The sequence below is a fragment of the Sapajus apella genome, unplaced genomic scaffold (genome assembly GCF_009761245.1).
Source record: "Sapajus apella isolate SASKATOON/1434 unplaced genomic scaffold, GSC_monkey_1.0 scaffold63, whole genome shotgun sequence".
Taxonomy (NCBI): Eukaryota; Metazoa; Chordata; class Mammalia; order Primates; family Cebidae; genus Sapajus; species Sapajus apella.
In genome coordinates this window covers 4,030,001-4,047,587 of record NW_022437003.1, presented here as the reverse complement: position 1 = coordinate 4,047,587, position 17,587 = coordinate 4,030,001, and the positions used below count along the sequence as shown (strand labels likewise).

General features: G+C 39.6%; 1 protein-coding gene across 7 annotated transcripts in view; it reads left to right on the top strand.

Moving 5' to 3' along the window:
- The window catches only part of CDKAL1 (CDK5 regulatory subunit associated protein 1 like 1), a 718,338-nt gene that overhangs the window by 415,266 nt on the left and 285,485 nt on the right, over positions 1-17,587 (top strand). For all 7 annotated transcript variants that reach the window (XM_032247723.1, XM_032247719.1, XM_032247718.1 and 4 more), the window contains one exon: positions 12,085-12,251. In XM_032247723.1, coding sequence (XP_032103614.1) covers positions 12,085-12,251 — 167 coding nt within the window. The remainder of the gene's footprint in view (positions 1-12,084; positions 12,252-17,587) is intronic.

Below are 17,587 nucleotides of genomic sequence, written 5' to 3'. Positions count from 1 at the left end.
GGTGGCCTGGAAAATGCCTCCAGGTAGTAATATGGAAACTCATATTGCTCATCTCCCTTGTTTCTCTCAAGAATCACATCCCTTCACTGCTGTTGTTCCTTGTCCGATGATTCTTGTCTCATATATTTTGTCATTTTTTCTAGTTATTTACACCAGTAAGTAATTTCTGTAACAGTTAATCCTTCATAAGTAGAAGTGGAAGCCCTCACAATATGTCCTTTTTGTGACAGTCTTGCTTTGTCGCCCAGCTGGAGTGCAGTGGCCTGATCTCTACTCACTGCAACCTCCACCTCCCAGTTCAAACGATTCTCCTGCCTCAGCCCAGCCTCCTAAGTAGCTAGGATTACAGGTGCACACAACCATGCCAAGTTAATTTTTGTATTTTTAGTAGAGACAGGGTTTCACCATGTTGGCCAGGCCGGTCTCGAACTCCTGACTTCAAGTTATCCACCCACCTCCGCCTCCCAGAGCTCTGGCATTATAAGCATGAGCCACTGCACTCGGCCTGTCTTTTTAATTATCGTTCGTTATCATCAATATGGTGAGAGTCAACCGTATGACTCTGATATGTTGGTACTTACCATTTTGATTGGCATGGTTTTGATCAAGTTATAGAACTGGTTATTGAAATATATGTTATAATTGTATTACAATTATTATTATTATTTTTTGAGACGAAATTTCGCTCTTGTTACCCAGGCTGAAGTGCGATGGCGTGATCTCAGTTCACCTCAACCTCTGCCTCTTGGGTTCAAGCAATTCTCCTGCCTCAGCCTCCCGAGTAGCTGGGACTACAGGCAAACGCCACCATGCCCACCTAACTTTTGCATTTTTTGGTAGCGACAGGGTTTCACCATGTTGACCAGGATGGTCTCTATCTCTTGACCTCGTGATCCACCCGCCGCGGCCTCCCAAAGTGCTGGGATTATAGGCGTGAGCCACCGCGCCCGGCCAAAATTATTTTTTATTAGTGTTACCTGCAAATGTTTGTAGTGATTTGTTCTCAGAAACTTTAAGTTGAAGAAGTAGCGGATTATTAAATTCTTGATAACTGGGATATCTATCAGACCTTCCTATCCTGACTGTTCTTCCTTTCCTCAGGGCTGAATCACTAGCTGCTTCTTAAAATGTTTAAACAATATTTCTTTGTCCTAGAATTGCACTTTTATCCTTTCATTCTGTAGAAACAGGGCATATGTGCACACACATGTGCACACATGCACACTCCTTTTTACTTTTTAGTTACTAGAGAACATAACTATCTTCTCATCTCTTACCTCCGACCTGTAAAAGGCACATGAGGCTATTTTAACTAACCCTTTGAGTATCCCTAATCCAAAAATCCAAAATCCAAAATGCTCTGAAATCTAAAACTTTTTGAGTGCAAACATGGCACTCAAGGGAAATGCTCATTGGAGCATATTGGATTTTGGATTTTCAGATTAGGGATGCTTAGCTCATAAGTATAAGACAAATTTTCCAAAATTTGAAAAAAAATCTGAAATTCAAAATCCCTCTGATCCCAAGCATTTTAGATAGAGGATATTCACCTGTAGTTCAAAAGAATAAAGTGATCCAAATTATTGTATTTTTAATGATAGTTTCGATGTTTGTGGGTAGCAGGTTCTTGAGGGTGAGCCTATTTTTCTTTCCCTTTTCCTGCCTCATAGAGAAGGTTCTATTTCACATATTCTTAGCTGTCCTGTCTCCTGAAGCCAAAGCAGTGGTTCAAACTGTAAGACCCTGAGTTTGTGGCAGGAATGGGTTTGTTGGCTGGGTTTCAATTTAAATAATGCTAAGTGGGAAGCTGAGGCCCAGGAGTAGCATTTAGGCTCTGCTGGATGGAAAGAAAGAAAGAAGAGAAGAGATAAAAGACAGGCACCACTTTCTTTCCCCCTAGGTGATACCAACGAAAAAGCATGCATTGTTAGGAGTCTGAGTTCCTTTTATTTATTTCCGTTTACATTTATGAGTTTTGAGTATTTTCTTCAATTCTAATAGTAAATTTCCCCTCTGAAAAAGACTGAATGCAACTAATTTTGTTCAGAAAGACTGGGCAGTTACATTATCTGTTATTTTTTTCCTGTCCCTTCTTATACAGCATATCTAGAGTGATTTGAGAATTTTGAAACCGCATTCAGTGTTCGTGAGTGTTAAGTCAGAGAATATCTTAAAGTGAAGTTACCGAGAGCTTTCCCTGGCAAGTGTAATATACATATTGCATATTTATTGGCTATAACAGTGCATAGCTTATCAACATGTCATCTTTGTTCTCTTAGCCCTGCCCTGTGAGCTTCAGCCCCTTTTAACAAATTGCATCAACACTGGCTCCCATTGTATAATTCTTTCTCACCACAAGCCCCTCACTCACTTCATTCTAACCATACTGACCTCTTTGTGTTTCCCTGGGAACTGCAGGACTACTCATACTGTGTCTTTGCACTTATGTCCACTCTGCTTCAAGGGCTCTTCCTTTATATAGCTGATCTACATGGCTTACTACCTTGATTCATTCAGGTTTTGTGTCATTATAAGTCTTCCTCAGCTATTCTGTATCAAAAATAAGTGTCTTTTCCCAATCACTTTATGACTCATACCTTTCTTCTTGCTTTTAAATTTTTTATTAGCACTTATTTTTACTTGACAACGTGTTCTGTATCTCTTAAGTTTATTGTCTGTTTCACTTGAATAGTTTTCATGTGGGTGGAGACCTTATCTCTAAGGGTTAGAACAGTGCCCGGTACAGAGCAGGCGTTCAGCAATTACTTGCTAGGAGTCAATGAATGAATGAATGAACGATGTTTTATTTGTGTGAGGACACCTAAACTATTTATCTGATATACCTTCAAACTGAACATATAATCATATAATAGAACACAGAAAATTCTATTTGCTGTTTAAATGCAGATGGTCCTCCCCTTACGATAGGGTCACATCCCAATAAACCCATTGTAAGTTGAAAATATAAGTTGAAAATGCATTTAAAGGCCAGGCACATTGGCTCACACCTGTAATCCCAGCATTTTGGGAGGCCGAGGAGGGTGAATTTTTTGAACCCAGGAGTTTGAGACCAGCCTGGGCAACATGGTGAAACCCTGTCTCTACAAAAAATACAAAAATTTCCCGGGCGTGGTGTCATGTGCTTAGAGTCCCAGCTACTCAGGAGGCTGAGGTAGGAGGATCATTTGAGTCCAGGAGGTCAAGGCTGCAGTGAGCCATTTTCACACCTCTGCAATGAAGCCTGGGTGACAGAGTGAGACCCTATCTTTAAAGAAAAAAAAGAGAAAAGAAAAGGCATTTAATACATGTAACCTACTGAACGTCATAGGTTAGCCTAGCTTACCTTAAATGTGCTCAGAACATTTATATTAGCCTATAGTTGGGCAAAATCGTCTAATACAAAGCCTATTTTATAATATAATGTTGAATACCTCATGCAATTTGTGGAATACTGTATTGAAAATGGAAAATAGAATGCTTGTATGTTTACTTGAAATATGATTTCTACTGAATGTGTATCGCTTTTACACCATCATCAAGTTGAAAAATCCTAAGTTGAGCCATTGTAAGTTGGGCACCATCTGTACTTGAAAGATTAATTTATAAGTTTTAAAGACAAAATTTTCTAATTTTAATTATAGCATTTTAGTTCTATTTCACTGTACCTTGAGTGAAGGGCAGTTGAAAAAAAGAAGCAAGGTCTTAACTCTGTTGCCCTGGCTCGAATGCAATGGTGCAATCATAGCTCACTGTAACCTTGACTCCTGGACTCTAGTGATCCTCCTGCTTCAGCCTCCCAGATAGCTAGGACTAGGACTGCAGGTGCACACTATCGTGCCTGACTAATTTTTTTAGATTTTGTAGAGATAGGGTCTTGTTCTGTTGCCCAGGTTGATCTTGAACACCTTGCCTCAGGGAATCCTCCTGCCTTGGCCTCCCAAAGAGCTGGGATTGCAGGAAAGAGCTGCTATGCCTGGCCCATAGAGAAAGACCTTAGGACCAAAACATTAGTCATAATAATGCTGTCCTTTTAAAATCTAAGCTCTTATTTGTTCTTCATTCTGTAATTGAGCTCAGTGGCTGAAATAATGAAAAATTCTTTGCTTTTTTTATTTTTCTTTACCCTCTAAACTGTTCTGTAGCTCTTTGTTAGTCTTGAAATCTGGAGGAGTTTTATCACCATTATCAACTGATAATTAATATTTTCTGAGAACGACGAACTGCATTGCAGGCATCTAATGATCTTTCCTCTTCCTCCTCCTTCGTGTCTCCATAATGTTTGGACTGCTAGCAGTTGACCCGTTGTGATTTTTAAAGACAGAATAACACCTCTCTCCACATCCTGCTGAAACACAAGAAGACCTGTTCAGAGACACTGCCGTCTCTTTCTCTCTAGGGGTATTAAAAATGCCCATATATGGAGCGTAACATCCTGTGGTATTAAGAAGATAAACTTAGTCTGCTTCATTGAGGCTTACTGCAGATTTTAGAGACTGGGAGTCAAATGCCTTGTTTCCAGAAAGTGTATCATCTTTTTATGGTGTTTAGTTTGTTTTGAACTTTCCATTATTTCCAGTTTCCTGCAAGAAGTATGAAAATAAACAATATGCTTTCTGGTTATGACCTTTTGAAAGAAACAAACAAGTTGTTTTCATTTAGCAACAGCATTATCAATTTATGCCAATGATTTTTTTCTATGATCGGTATAATTACAGATGTCAGTGTGGTCTGGAAATACCACCTCTTTGTTAACTCTTGTTATCAAGGCAGTAAAAAATAGTTTTAAAATTTGTTTTCTGGGCAATTGATCTGCCTGAACTTCTTTGTAACTAAATAGAAAATCATACTTCTAAGCAAAAAGCTGGTTTGTGTTCAGTTGCAGTGCTGGCCAGCTGTGGTTGAAGGGTAATAGGGAACTGTAAGCAAGACTGCTAATCTTGTCTTACAGTTAAGAGACTATGCAGGAAACTTTGCAACATTCAAGCTGCATTTCCATATTGCCTGTAGAATATTTGGTATTTCCTCATTGCCTAATACATAACCTCCTCCACTTTTGTTCACTCTCTCTGTATGTGTGTGTGTGTGTTTGTATATGTGTGTTTTTATGTATGCATGTATATTTATGTGTCTGTGTAGGAGGAGGTGCTTTTCACATGTTAGCTGAAATATACTTAATCTGTGCATCTCTCTTTTTTTTTTTTACTGAACGTTAATTGATTAAACCAAAATTTACTGAGGCCTTGCAGTGTGCTAAGCATCATGATAGGTCCTAGACATATGTGTTTTAGATTGTTGCAGCTCTGCCTGGGAAATGCTTATGTTCTCTTGGGGAAGACAAACCAATAACTTTCATTTCTTTTGAGACGGAGTTTCGCTCTTGTTGCCCAGACTGAAGTGCAATGGTGTGATCTTGTCTCACTGCAACTTCCATCTCCTGGGTTCAAGGGATTTTCTTGCCTCAGCCTCTCTAGTAGCTGGGATTACAGGCATATGCCACCACGCCCAGAGACGGGGTTTCTCCATGTTCATCAGGCTGGTCTTGAACTCCCAACCTCAGGTGATCTGCCTGCCTCAGCCTCTCAAAGTGCTGGGATTACAGGCGTGAGCCATCGCGCCCAGCTCAACAAACCAGTAAATATAACACACTGTATTAACAGAATTATGTACAAGAGGATTGGAAGCATAGGAGAAGAGCATGTAAATTCGTCTCAGTTGTCACAAAAGTTTCATGAAGAGGTATTTTTTTTTGAGACACAGTCTCACGCTGTCTCCCAAGCTGGAGTGCACTGGCGCGATCTCAGCTTACTGCAACACTGTGCATGGCTAATTTTTGTATTTTTAGTAGAGACAAGGTTTCACCATATTGGTCAAGCTGGTCTTGAACTCCTGACCTCAAGTGATCTGCCTACCTCGGCCTTCCAAAGTGCTGGGATGACAGGCATGAGCACTTGGCCTCAAAGAGGTATTTCTTATGCAAAAAAGGGTAGAAGTCATTTTAGGTAGAGGAAACAGCATGTGCTTAAAGCATAGGGGCCGTTGCTACAGTGACTTGCTCAGGGAACTAGGCTAGAGTGAAAGTGTTGCCCAAGGTTAGGTCTGCTAAGCGCAGTAATGGCATTGTGATTACAGTGTTCCTGATTTAGAAGATACATGTGGATGTATTTGGAGGTGAAGATCCACAATGTCTGCAATTCTGAAATGCCTCAGAGGGAAATATACATGTGTTTGTATATGGAGAGAGAATGCTCACAAATGTGGCCAAATGTCACTGAGTCCAGACAGAGGAGGTACAGGTGTTCGTTGTACTTAGTCTTTAAACTTTTCTGTAAATTTACCATTGTTTAAAATTTTTAAATTATAGAATAAAAAACACTTCGATCACTAATACATTTCTTTAAGTATGCAGAAGTGGTATTAACATATCATTAGGAGTTAGCTAATAATTATCTCTGTCTTTCATAATATTAAGTCCTTTATCTAAAAGAAAAACATAAAACCTATTTCTGTCCAATAATAAGATCAGAAGGGACTAAAGGGGTTATATTGTGTAATTTACTATTAAATGAATAGGCTAAATAGGCATCAGTTTGTATATACCACTGACTGCCCTTACCCAAGGTTTCATTTTCTGCAGTTTCATAGTCAAAAATGCTAAATGGAAAATTTCAGAAATAAGTTACTCATAGGTTGTCAGGTGCATGCTTTTCTACGTAGTGAGATGACATCTTGCACTGTCTACTCCATTCCTTCCAGAACATGCCTCATCCTTTGTCCAGCGTATCTGCTGCGTGCACTACCCAGCCACGAGTCATTCAGTAGCCGTCTTCTTATCAGATGAAACAAACATAGTATATATAGGGTCCAGTACTGTCCCTGTTTCCTGCACCCAGAGGGAGGGCAGGTCTGGAACATTACCCCCAAGCTAAAGGGGGAATTTTTTTTTTTTTTGAGATGGAGTCTCACTCTGTTGCCTAGCACAATATCGGCTCATTGCAACCTCACTTCTGGGGCTCAAGCTATCCTCCCGCCTCAGCCTCCCAAGTAGCTAGGACTATGGGCATGTGCCACCATGCCCAGCTAATTTTTATATTTTTTGTAGTGATGGGATATATATCTTATTGTTTAGGAGCATCCCCATTGAAGAAACATCCAGGACCTTTCCAGTGCTTAAGCAAAGGATCATATTAATTTCTAAATATTTTTTTTTTGAGACGGAGTCTTGTTCCATTGCCCAGGCTGGAGTGCAGTGGTGCAAACTCAGCTCACTGCAACCTCCACCTCCTGAGTTCAAGCGATTCTCCTGTCTCAGCCTCCCGAGTAGCTGGGACTACAGGCACCCACCACCACGCCTGGCTAATTTTTTGTACTTTTAGTAGAGATGAAGTTTCATCATGTTAGCCAGGATGGTCTCGATCTCCTGACCTCCTGATCTGCCCACCTCAGCCTCCCAAAGTGCCGGAATTACAGGTGTGAGCCACGCCACCTGGCCTAATTTCTGAATTTTCTAAGATTACTTTTTAAGAAGAAAGAACCCCTAAAAATCTAATTAATATGCACTGTGACTCTTTAAACAGCAGGAAGTAAAAGTGGATAATTTAATGCCTATTACATAAACAATTAATATATGTTTAATCTGTATTCCTTAGTGGGAGAATGAAAGCTGGAATCAGATGGTGGAGAGGATAGAATTGAGAGGAAGAAGCAGAGGGTGGGAACAGAAAACAAAAGGCAGGGTGAGGGGCCGGGCGTGGTGGCTCATGCCTGTAATCCCAGCGCTTTGGGAGGCTGAGGTGGGCAGATCACCTGAGGTCAGAAGTTGGAGACCAGCCTGGCGGACATGGCAAAACCCCGTCTCTACTAAAAATACAAAACTTAGCCAGGCCTGCTGGTGCACGCCTGTAATCCCAGCTACTCAGGAGGCTGAGGTAGGAGAATCACTTGAACCCGGGAGGTAGAGGTTATGGTGAGCCGAGATCGTGCCACTTCACTCCAGCTTGGGTGACAGAGTGAAACACTGTCTCAGAAAAAAAAAAAAAAAAAAAAAAAGATGGAGATGGGAGAGTACACACTGGGTACTGTGAGGTAGAGTTAGCAGATTTTCCAAGAAGTTTTAAATTCTGTGTAGTTGATGTAGGTTTCCCTGCCCTCCAGTGCTCTCTAACTGTTGATCCCCGTAATCATTATTTATAGTCTTTGTATGTTTGTAGTCCTTATTTTTAGAGACTACCGATTGTGGAAATTTTCCTCAGTGATAAAGCAGGAACTACTAGAGAAAAGCCACTTCTCTGACCAGATGAAATCAGTCTTCACCCGTATTTTAATTTATTACAATGATGCTCATACATAAAGTTATATGAGTCATCATCTTTTGAAATTGAATTTTGACAAACTTTGATTTTTCAAAGAGGATTTTCTTTGTGATGAGACTGTTTTATTGAGAACATTATCCTCCTTTACTATCAAACCTTTATGTCTTCTACTTTTTCTGTCTCCTGTCATCTCAAATTGCTGTGGAGCAGAGATGGGAATCTAGCTGTTGGGGCCGCTGTTTATTCAGGGAAAAATGGCTTTGTGTTTCAACTATATAGGCTGCTCTGTAATTGCTTGGGTAAGAGGAAAATGGAATCTAATAACCAAGCTTAAGGCTTTTTTCCTGTATAGTGCATTCATTCTTCCCAATATTTGCTTTTCCTTTTACCAAAATTAATGCATCAAAAGGATGGTGGACGATCTGATGAACATAATGTTCATTTAAAAAGTTGGGTAGACTGAACAATTTTTGGGAAAACGAACAAAAGTCAGGTAGATAAACAATTTTTGAAATAAGTACAATCTTCCCTTGGATGCCTTAAAAAACCCTAATTTTTATCTCCCACTTTTCTACCCCACCACTTTCTTTTTTTTGCATATATTTATTTTTACAGGCATGGGAGTTTTAATGAATATCCATTAAATCTTCTCTTATCTTAGTTCTTCTGGCTGCATCTCTTTTTCATTTTCATGTGTTTATTTTCCTGACATCTATTAATCCAATTCCAAGTTACAGTGCAGACTGGGACTGTCTTACTGTGGCTGACATTGTGTCCATTTTAAGCCAGCCCAGCAGGCCCTTCATTTTGGTCTAAGGCTGTGTTCTTGAAGACGGTCCCATTGTATCCCCACCACCAACAGGGATGGATGTGAAGTGTCCCAGACGTTAGTCAGTGCCCCCTTGCCAGCTGTTAAGTAATAGCAAGTTTAATAGTGAATCCATACCTGTGGTGAGCTGGAAGAGCAGCAGGACACACAGTAGGTAAGGGCCAAATTGAATTGAGTACTCAATGTGCAAAGAAATATAGCTCATAACTGAAGTCCTTAAGGAATTAAGCTGATTTATGGACGTCTGGCCAATTAAGTGTGGAGATATGCGCGTGTGTCCCAATGTGTGTCCATGAGTGGCTACTGACGCCCTCAGGTGCTCTGGTGACTTAACAGCAAGCGTGGCCTGGCAGGAACTGCCCATGCTATGAGTAATCAGTAGACTTTCCAGGGAAAAGGATGTCAGGTATGGGGATTCCACATTTAGCATCACTTTTTCTATGAAACAACTTCTATACCCTATTTGAGGGGGTCCATTCTCATTAGGATTAATGCTTGAAATACACCCTGACAAAAGCTGAACTTTCTCAAAGATCATCTTTGACACATTTTTGAATTGAATTGGCAAGGGAAAATTCTCCTAAAGTCCAAGAGTTTCACATTTTGCACATGCTCTTTCATTCCATTGTGTTTTAAACCAGGTTGCTATTATACAGAGTATTTTAGCAGCCTTGATCTTGGAGACATCAAGACCATTATTCCTGTTGTTGCTGATTTAGTGTTACAGCTGCTTCCTCTTTATGTGATTTAATTTGAAGTTTCAGCCCACCAGGGGGCTATTGGTCCCCACCTATGCAGCTTTAAGAGCTGGCTGCTGTTTCTGCGTGGATGTTATTTCCATTCCTATTCATAGCGATTTTTCCCCTTCTACATTCATCTAGCAACAGCAAGGCACTGTTCCAGGAACCCGCTCTCTCTACATAAGGCATAACATGGAACCATTTGGATGGAAAAATTATAAATTAAAATTATTCTGTTCATTTTAAAATATTCATATTGTGTTGTTCAAATGCCAATAACTGGAAAATCATGGATAATGTCCTGTTTTTATAACCTCTTTCAGAATGTTTTAAAATCTGTTTATGTTGTTACTTAGCAATCTCTTTTCCTGAAGTGGATTTTGTGATAAGATTTTTTTTTTAAAAAAAAGATTGTATGAGTCCAGTGTCCGATGGCAGGTATGATATTAAAGATGATACCACTAATTTCAGTCCACATTTTAAATAGAAAAGGATTTATTCCATATACAGAGAATATTTACAAAATGATATGCCTCTAAAAATAGCCTACGGACATGCCAGACTATTTCTTTGGAGGATAAAGCTTTTTATTAAATGATTAAGATTAAGTAAAGGTTTATTATTTCTAGAACTAGGTATTTAATTTAAACTATGAAAACCCACATATCCATAATACTACTGATTTTCAGATGCTAAAAATATCTTCAGCTTTTTAATGTATTGAGCTTTTTATTTTAAAAAAATCTTTTTAAGTGAGCTTTTTTTTCTGTGTATTCTCTTCTCAATGCTAAGTTATCGATTCCTTAGGGAAACTACAATCTTATTTCTATCCTTATATTTTCCATGTTGTGTGGGTGTGGAAGAGGATGTGTATGTCTCAAAAAGACAGGCAGGAAAAAGTGAAAATGTTTTTATGTGGTTTAGTTTTTCTAATAAAGTAATTATATTTCTTATGTTAAAGGTGAAAATAGTGATTGGAAATCTTTATGCTGTGTTTTTCTCTACCTCTTGGAACATATTAAGAGGAGTGAAGATCTTTATTTTGTGTTTTTTTGTTCTGTGAGCTTTAAGTCCACATTCACATAAAAGCCTGTGTTTTATTTGTTGCCTCTCTTGGCTAGGAATTTTTAATGTATTCTTGAAACGCTTCTGTTCTGTCAACTAAAGATAATTTAAAATTATAATTTTAAGACACTTTCTAGAAACTTATACTTTGGTTCAGGCTAAAGTCATCAGTTTGTGTGCCTGTGTGTGTGTGTTCTTCAGGAGCCACAAACCACTTGAGCGTGAGCAAATTTCACAGGCTCACTTCATTGTTTGTTTTAGCCTTGTTAATCATTTGGCCTTTTAAAACAGGCTGATCATGTCACTGAATATGGATTCAGAAAAGTTCTGTGTGCCATGAAAGCCTGAGTGGCCCTTGCTAACTCTGTTTTATTCATTTTAAATAACATGAGGGAAATCCCAAAGTATTTCCTCTTGATTTTTGAAGCAATATCATTGCAGGCTATGATATTTGAAGTCAGAATTCTTCATAACAACAATGACAAAAATACATATACATTTTTCTGAAGTCTGATTTATGGAAAATAGAATGCAAGCTGTCAGTAAACAGGTTTTCCAACACAAACACTCAGTGCGGGCAGCAACCAAGTTTTTTGGATGCAGCAATAAAATGAACACTATTTTTAATTGAATAACGAAGACAGACTAGAATAGTTGCTATGGGGAAAATGGGTACCTTTAATATGTGAGTTAAACCTTAACTACACTTGACGTTTTTCCTTAGGTTGGTGCCATACTGATTAATCAGTTAACTGCTTATAGCACTTATTCTGTGGAGTGACTGTTTCGGTCCCAGGGCTTAGACTGTTCAATAAAATAGGTATTCTCTGAGGTGGGACTGAGGCTTTCGTCTTGATCAAAGTGCTTTGGGGTAAGCACAGTTGAACTGATTGGCTGCGAATGTTAATCACTTCATAGGACACACTGATCATTTGCAGCATTGTTGTAACTCTCCGGTGTTCATAAAATGAACTTAATAACCCACTGGCACTGTGGGATAAGCTGCTTTTTCTCTGCAATTGAATACCCAGACTGCCTGAATAATAGTGTTGAGAAATACTGCATTAAAAAGAGTGAGCAGCTGTATGATGAAGGAAACAGCTCTGCCACGGATTTGTTAATTATCTCCTTTGATTCACAGAGGGTGTTTGTGAGATATGGCTGACCAGTGAAGACACGGGGGCTTATGGCAGAGATATTGGCACCAATCTTCCCACACTTCTGTGGAAACTGGTTGAAGTGATTCCTGAGGGAGCAATGCTGAGGCTTGGCATGACAAATCCACCCTATATTTTAGAGCATCTGGAGGTAAGGAAAAGCACCGCATTTGCATGCTGACATAGACACTAACCAATCCAGACCGTGTGGCAGCCTCAGTATCCACGCATGAGCTTCATTTAAAAACTCCTTCACTTTTTTTTTTTTTTGGTAGTCCCATATTTCCAAGAATGAATCAAGACTTCCAAATCCCCTTCCTTGGCAGCCAGCACTTTCTGCTTCCTCGCCATTAATTAACATTGCCCGAATTTTTTCAAGACCTGCCACCTTGTCACAGTTCTTTGTTTCTTGTTTGTAGTCCTTCCATCTTCCAGCACATCGATTTGCCTCAGTTCCTCCATTTTGACCCCTTGTGTGATTCAGAACTGCTCATACGTGGCATTAATTTTGCAGCCCATAGTCGCTATTGTGTTATCCAAACGGTACTGTGCCCGAAGCTTGAGGATGAGCTTTGAATTTCATCCCTTCATCTGGAGATACATAGGGGTGAAGTGGACTGAAAGGGACACAGGGCAAGGTGCTCTTCCACGTGACTCGTACATGCATTACTGCGGCACCTGTATTCCCATTGTGATGCTCATCCCTGAATACGTGACATTTTCTTTCAAGGAGTTTCCTTCTTTGTTTTTCATTTATTGACATCATGGTAATCACTGTGGACCAAGGTGATTCTGAGATCCCTGATTCTGTTTTTGTACCTTTCCACAGACGGGGATGCTTACCCTTAAGTAGCTGTGTCAAGCTAGACAGAAATAGGCATATGTCCAGTTAACTGTGGTACCTGATGCCAAATGACACAGTAAATATGAGCAAAGAATATGGACAGGGGAGCAGTTGTATAAATGAGGAAGTACATGCTAGGATACATGATGATTATTTGAGAAATAAAATAATTACCTTAGTCCCATGGTCATGGACATAAAATCTGATTAGTGCTGTTCGAAAGTCATGTGTAAAGTATGGAAACAAGTCACTTTTATTTTCTATCAAGTATGTTCTTTGCAGTATGTTTGTGTAGAAAACGAACATCCTAAAAAGCTGAAAGCAACCCCATTTGCTGAAATTTAATGCAAATGCTAATGGATGGCTAAACATTTAAGGGATTACTTCGTTGATTTGATTTTAAGACCATACTTGTTGAGGTTTTTGTTGAACAGCCTCCTTAATATTAACAACCTATTTCAGAAATTGTGAAAACAGAGTTAATAATTTGATGGTTAATTATAAATATATAATGAGGGAGCTTAGCAATTTTAATTTTGTTATTTACATTTTTCTGGCTAGCTCCTTCTAGTAAAGATATATGGTTTATATGTTAAGTTTAGTACTTTAGAAAATGTGGGATGATTATGATTTGCTATTTAAAAATAAGTTGCAGGCATGTCAACTTTTACTTAACGCTTTGACTCAACGCTTGAAAAAGCAAAGTGATTCTCTGTAAAAAAAAATCAAAATATGCTAAGAGTTTTGACAGTCTTGCTGTGTTTGCATAAATGGGAGACATACATCGTGAAGACCAGGAGACGCACTAGATGTGTGGTAGGTAGGAAGGGAAACAGGCCCCATCAGTATAAGGTTTATGGTAACAGCCACTTTTTCTGGATTGGAAAAGATCTGATCAGGGATCCAGGGACCCACAATAGATAGAGAAGTTCAAGCAGGAGTAAACAGAGGGAAAAAGTTTCCTGTGTTGGCTCTGAGGTAACTAACCAAACACTCCTTGGAATAAATTCAGCATTTTAATTGATTACAAGATTGCAGCAGCTAATACTGCGTGTGTAGCAAATCCTGGTGCTCAGCGCCTGAAGTCGTGCCAGACTTCTTGACCTCTGAATAGATGCTCCAGGATAGCTTCTAAAAATCTACAAAAGATGTGAAATACAACTTCATACTTTACCTGGAAAACACTAGACGTTTAGTTCATAGATCGTAGTTGGAGTGACAACAGGTTCTGATTGTCATAGCATTCCGTTTTTAAAATCCTTTGAGGTATTTGTCATGTTGGCCTTTCTTCCTACATTATCACTTTGGGGCAACAACCTTGTTATATCTGTCTCTGGATCTATCCCACTCAGTAGTGGCTCAATAAATGAATATGAGAATGAGCAAAGGAAGAGCTGGCCGGGCACAGTGGTCCAGGCCTATAATCCCGGCACTTTGGAAGGCCAACGGGTGGATCACTTGATGTCAGGAGTTCGAGACCAACCTGGCCGACATGGTGAAACTCTGTCTGTACTAAAAATACAAAAATTATCCAGGCATGGTGATGGGTGCCTATAATCCTAGCTACTCAGGAGGCTGAGGCAGAAGAATCGCTTGAGTCCAGGAGGTAGAGATTGCAGTGAGCCAAGATTGTGCCACTGCACTCCAGCCTGGGCAACAGAGCAAGACTGTCTCAAAAGAATAAAGGAAGAGCCTTCTTCATAAAATAAACTGTAGAGCCTACACTGCAGTCTTGAACTTTGAAATCCTAACCTCTGGCCAGAAGAGGCAGCAAAGATGATGAAGTAAATGAGTTTCAAGGGTGAGAATTGTTCCCCACAGAAAGCCACCCACTCCTATGCACTTTATGTGCAGGAGGTGATCCAGGCTGTGATACCACACACAGGGAGAAGGCCGTCCAAAAGAAACAGAGCAAAAGGAAACAAACAAAGGTATGCAAGAATCAAAGGTCTACACCATCTCGAAGTAAGAGCTTTTACTGGTCAAACTCTTCCTTTGTCACTTTGACCAGACCTTCACACCTTGCTGTTTCTTCTCATCCTCCTCTGCATGGCAGAGCCCAGAGCACTCAGGATTCCACAGATACATCCTCATGTAACAGAAAAGGTGACTGAGCCCCAGAAGGCTTGCAAGGCTTCCCAGGGTCAAAAAGGGCAGTAGGGAAGGGAGCCTACGTCTGATGCTGCTCCTCAGTGCTTTGCACAGCAATACCTTGTAAATTTCTATTTTCCTCTCACTAGGCTTAGACCACTCTATAGAAATTACTTGATTTGTCTGAAGGGTGCCGAACAGAGTCCTCCAATAAGAAAAAACAGAAGATAAACACGGAAAAAATATAACAGCAAATGAAGGTGGTGACTTTCTTAACTGTAGCAATTGAAGGAATCCACTCTTGAAATAACTGCCCTGATGCTTTAATACCTTCAGGGCAAGGATTTCTTGAGAATTTTATAGGTAAACTCAGCCTTCTTGTGTTTTTGGAAGATGCTTGATGCAACAGACTTTAATTAGAGAGCACTTGACTGGGCTGTTTTCCTTTCTCTTCATTCTCTGTTCACTTCTTATTCACCTGACTCTCAGATGTTTTTTAAAAAAACCCTTTACCAACCTTTTTTTTTTTTTAAATGAACAGTTTAAAGAGAAAGTTAAATAAAGGAAAACACCAAGGTTTTTATCGTTATTTATGCTGAGGAAAGATACATCTGTTAAGAGTACATTTGATTCAATCTCCATAGGAATAGAGGATGCATATTACACTTAACACAGGATCACTTTTAAGGTTTCTTCAAGAGTCTAGCATTGTGTGTGGCACTTTATATAATAAATGCTGAATACATGTGGAGTGAATAAAAGAAAGAGAAGGAGAAGTGTCTCTCTGGAACATCTGCAAACCTTATTTTAATATCACTGCTCTTAAAAAGCAATATAGGATTTATTTAAATTATTATATAGCTGACAAGAGATACCTCAAACATATAGACTGTGAGAAAAACACCCTGGAATTGAAGAAACATGTCTATGAGCTTATACAATCCTATAGTAAACTTGCTTGTGATAATAGAATCAATAGATAAAACAGTAAACATGCTTTATGTCATCTTAAAGTCTTTATTGCCTAAATGATAAGAATAAGCCCTTTAGGACATTCAGGGTACTTAAGTTTTCTATTACATTCTTATTCCTTTGTTCCTTCAGTAGTACCCTTATGATGCCTTCCTCTCTCTCTATATATATATATGTATTTTTTTTTTTTTTCTTTTTAGGACAGAGTCTCACTCTGTCTCCCAGGCTGGAGTGCAGTGTCCTGATCTCAGCTCACTGCCACCTCCACCTCCCGGATTCAAGCACCTCTCCTGCCTCAGTCTCCCAGGTAGCTGGGATTACAGGCATCCACCAACATGCCCACCTAATTTTTGTATTTTTAGTAAAGATGGGGTTCCACTATGTTAGCCAGGCTGGTGTTGAACTCCTGACCTCAGATGATCCACCCGCCTCAGCCTTCCAAAGTGCTGGGATTACTCTGAAATTTCAGGCATTAGCCACCCCACCCCGCCTGAAATTTTTACATCATCTTTTTCTCATTATATACTTAGCATATGATGATGGCAGTAATGTGTTAATGAGACATACTAATATTTGCTACTACATGTGTTGGCTAATATATTGCCCCTGTAGTGGCAAATAAGATGTATTTTCCCTGTGTTTGCTTTCCTGTGGATATTGCTAATGTAATAACCCTCGCATCGTCCTCTTTAATGAAGTCTGACCTTATAGAAAGTGAAGCAGTTTATGAATTTGATTACTCTGAAAACTACATTGCTTACTTTTGTCGTCCTAGTGATAGGTAGCCTACAGCTAAAATTCAGTCTGAAAATAAAACAACAAGGCGCCGTGCGACCAGTGATCGTGGCACAATGGCTCCTGCTGATGAGGCGCCAGAAATCACTGATAACTGATAAAATCAGTACAATTTATCAAGCGCTTATCGTTTGCAAGAAACTGAGAGCTTTACTTGTGTGATCTCTTTTTCTTTTTACAACAGCCTAGCTATACAGATGTTATTATCCTCAGTTTTCTCTTCCCACTGTTTGAGGTGGGGTTTCACTTTGTTGCCTAGGCTGGAGCGCAGTGGTTATTCACAGGGGCGATCATCACACTCTGCAGCCTTGAACTCCCGGGCTCAAGTGATCCTCTTGCCTCAGCTGGGACTGTAAGCACACGCCACTGTGCCTGGCTATTATTTTTGTTTTGTTAATTGAGAAGCCGTGGGTTAGAAAACTTAAATAACCGGCTAAACCACATAGCCAGTTAGCCACTGAACTGATTTCTAGTCTATTCTAATTTGCACACGCTTTCTACTGCACTGCGTCTTCAGGGAAGCCTTCCCAAGCTCTTCCCACATGCTTTCTGTGCTTTGTAGCACCTCCGTTCAACAGGTGTCTGACTCTTTGGGCAGTCATCATGGTGCATCACGATTACTTATTTATGTGCAAATCCAACATGACCGTTACATCATAAGAGAGAGTTTGTATTACGCAACTTTGTATATCAGTGCCTGTGATCACACACACTTCATTCACTGAATAAATCTCTGTGGAATGATGTGATAGCTCAAAGTTGAGCTTATTAACTGTTCCTTGACT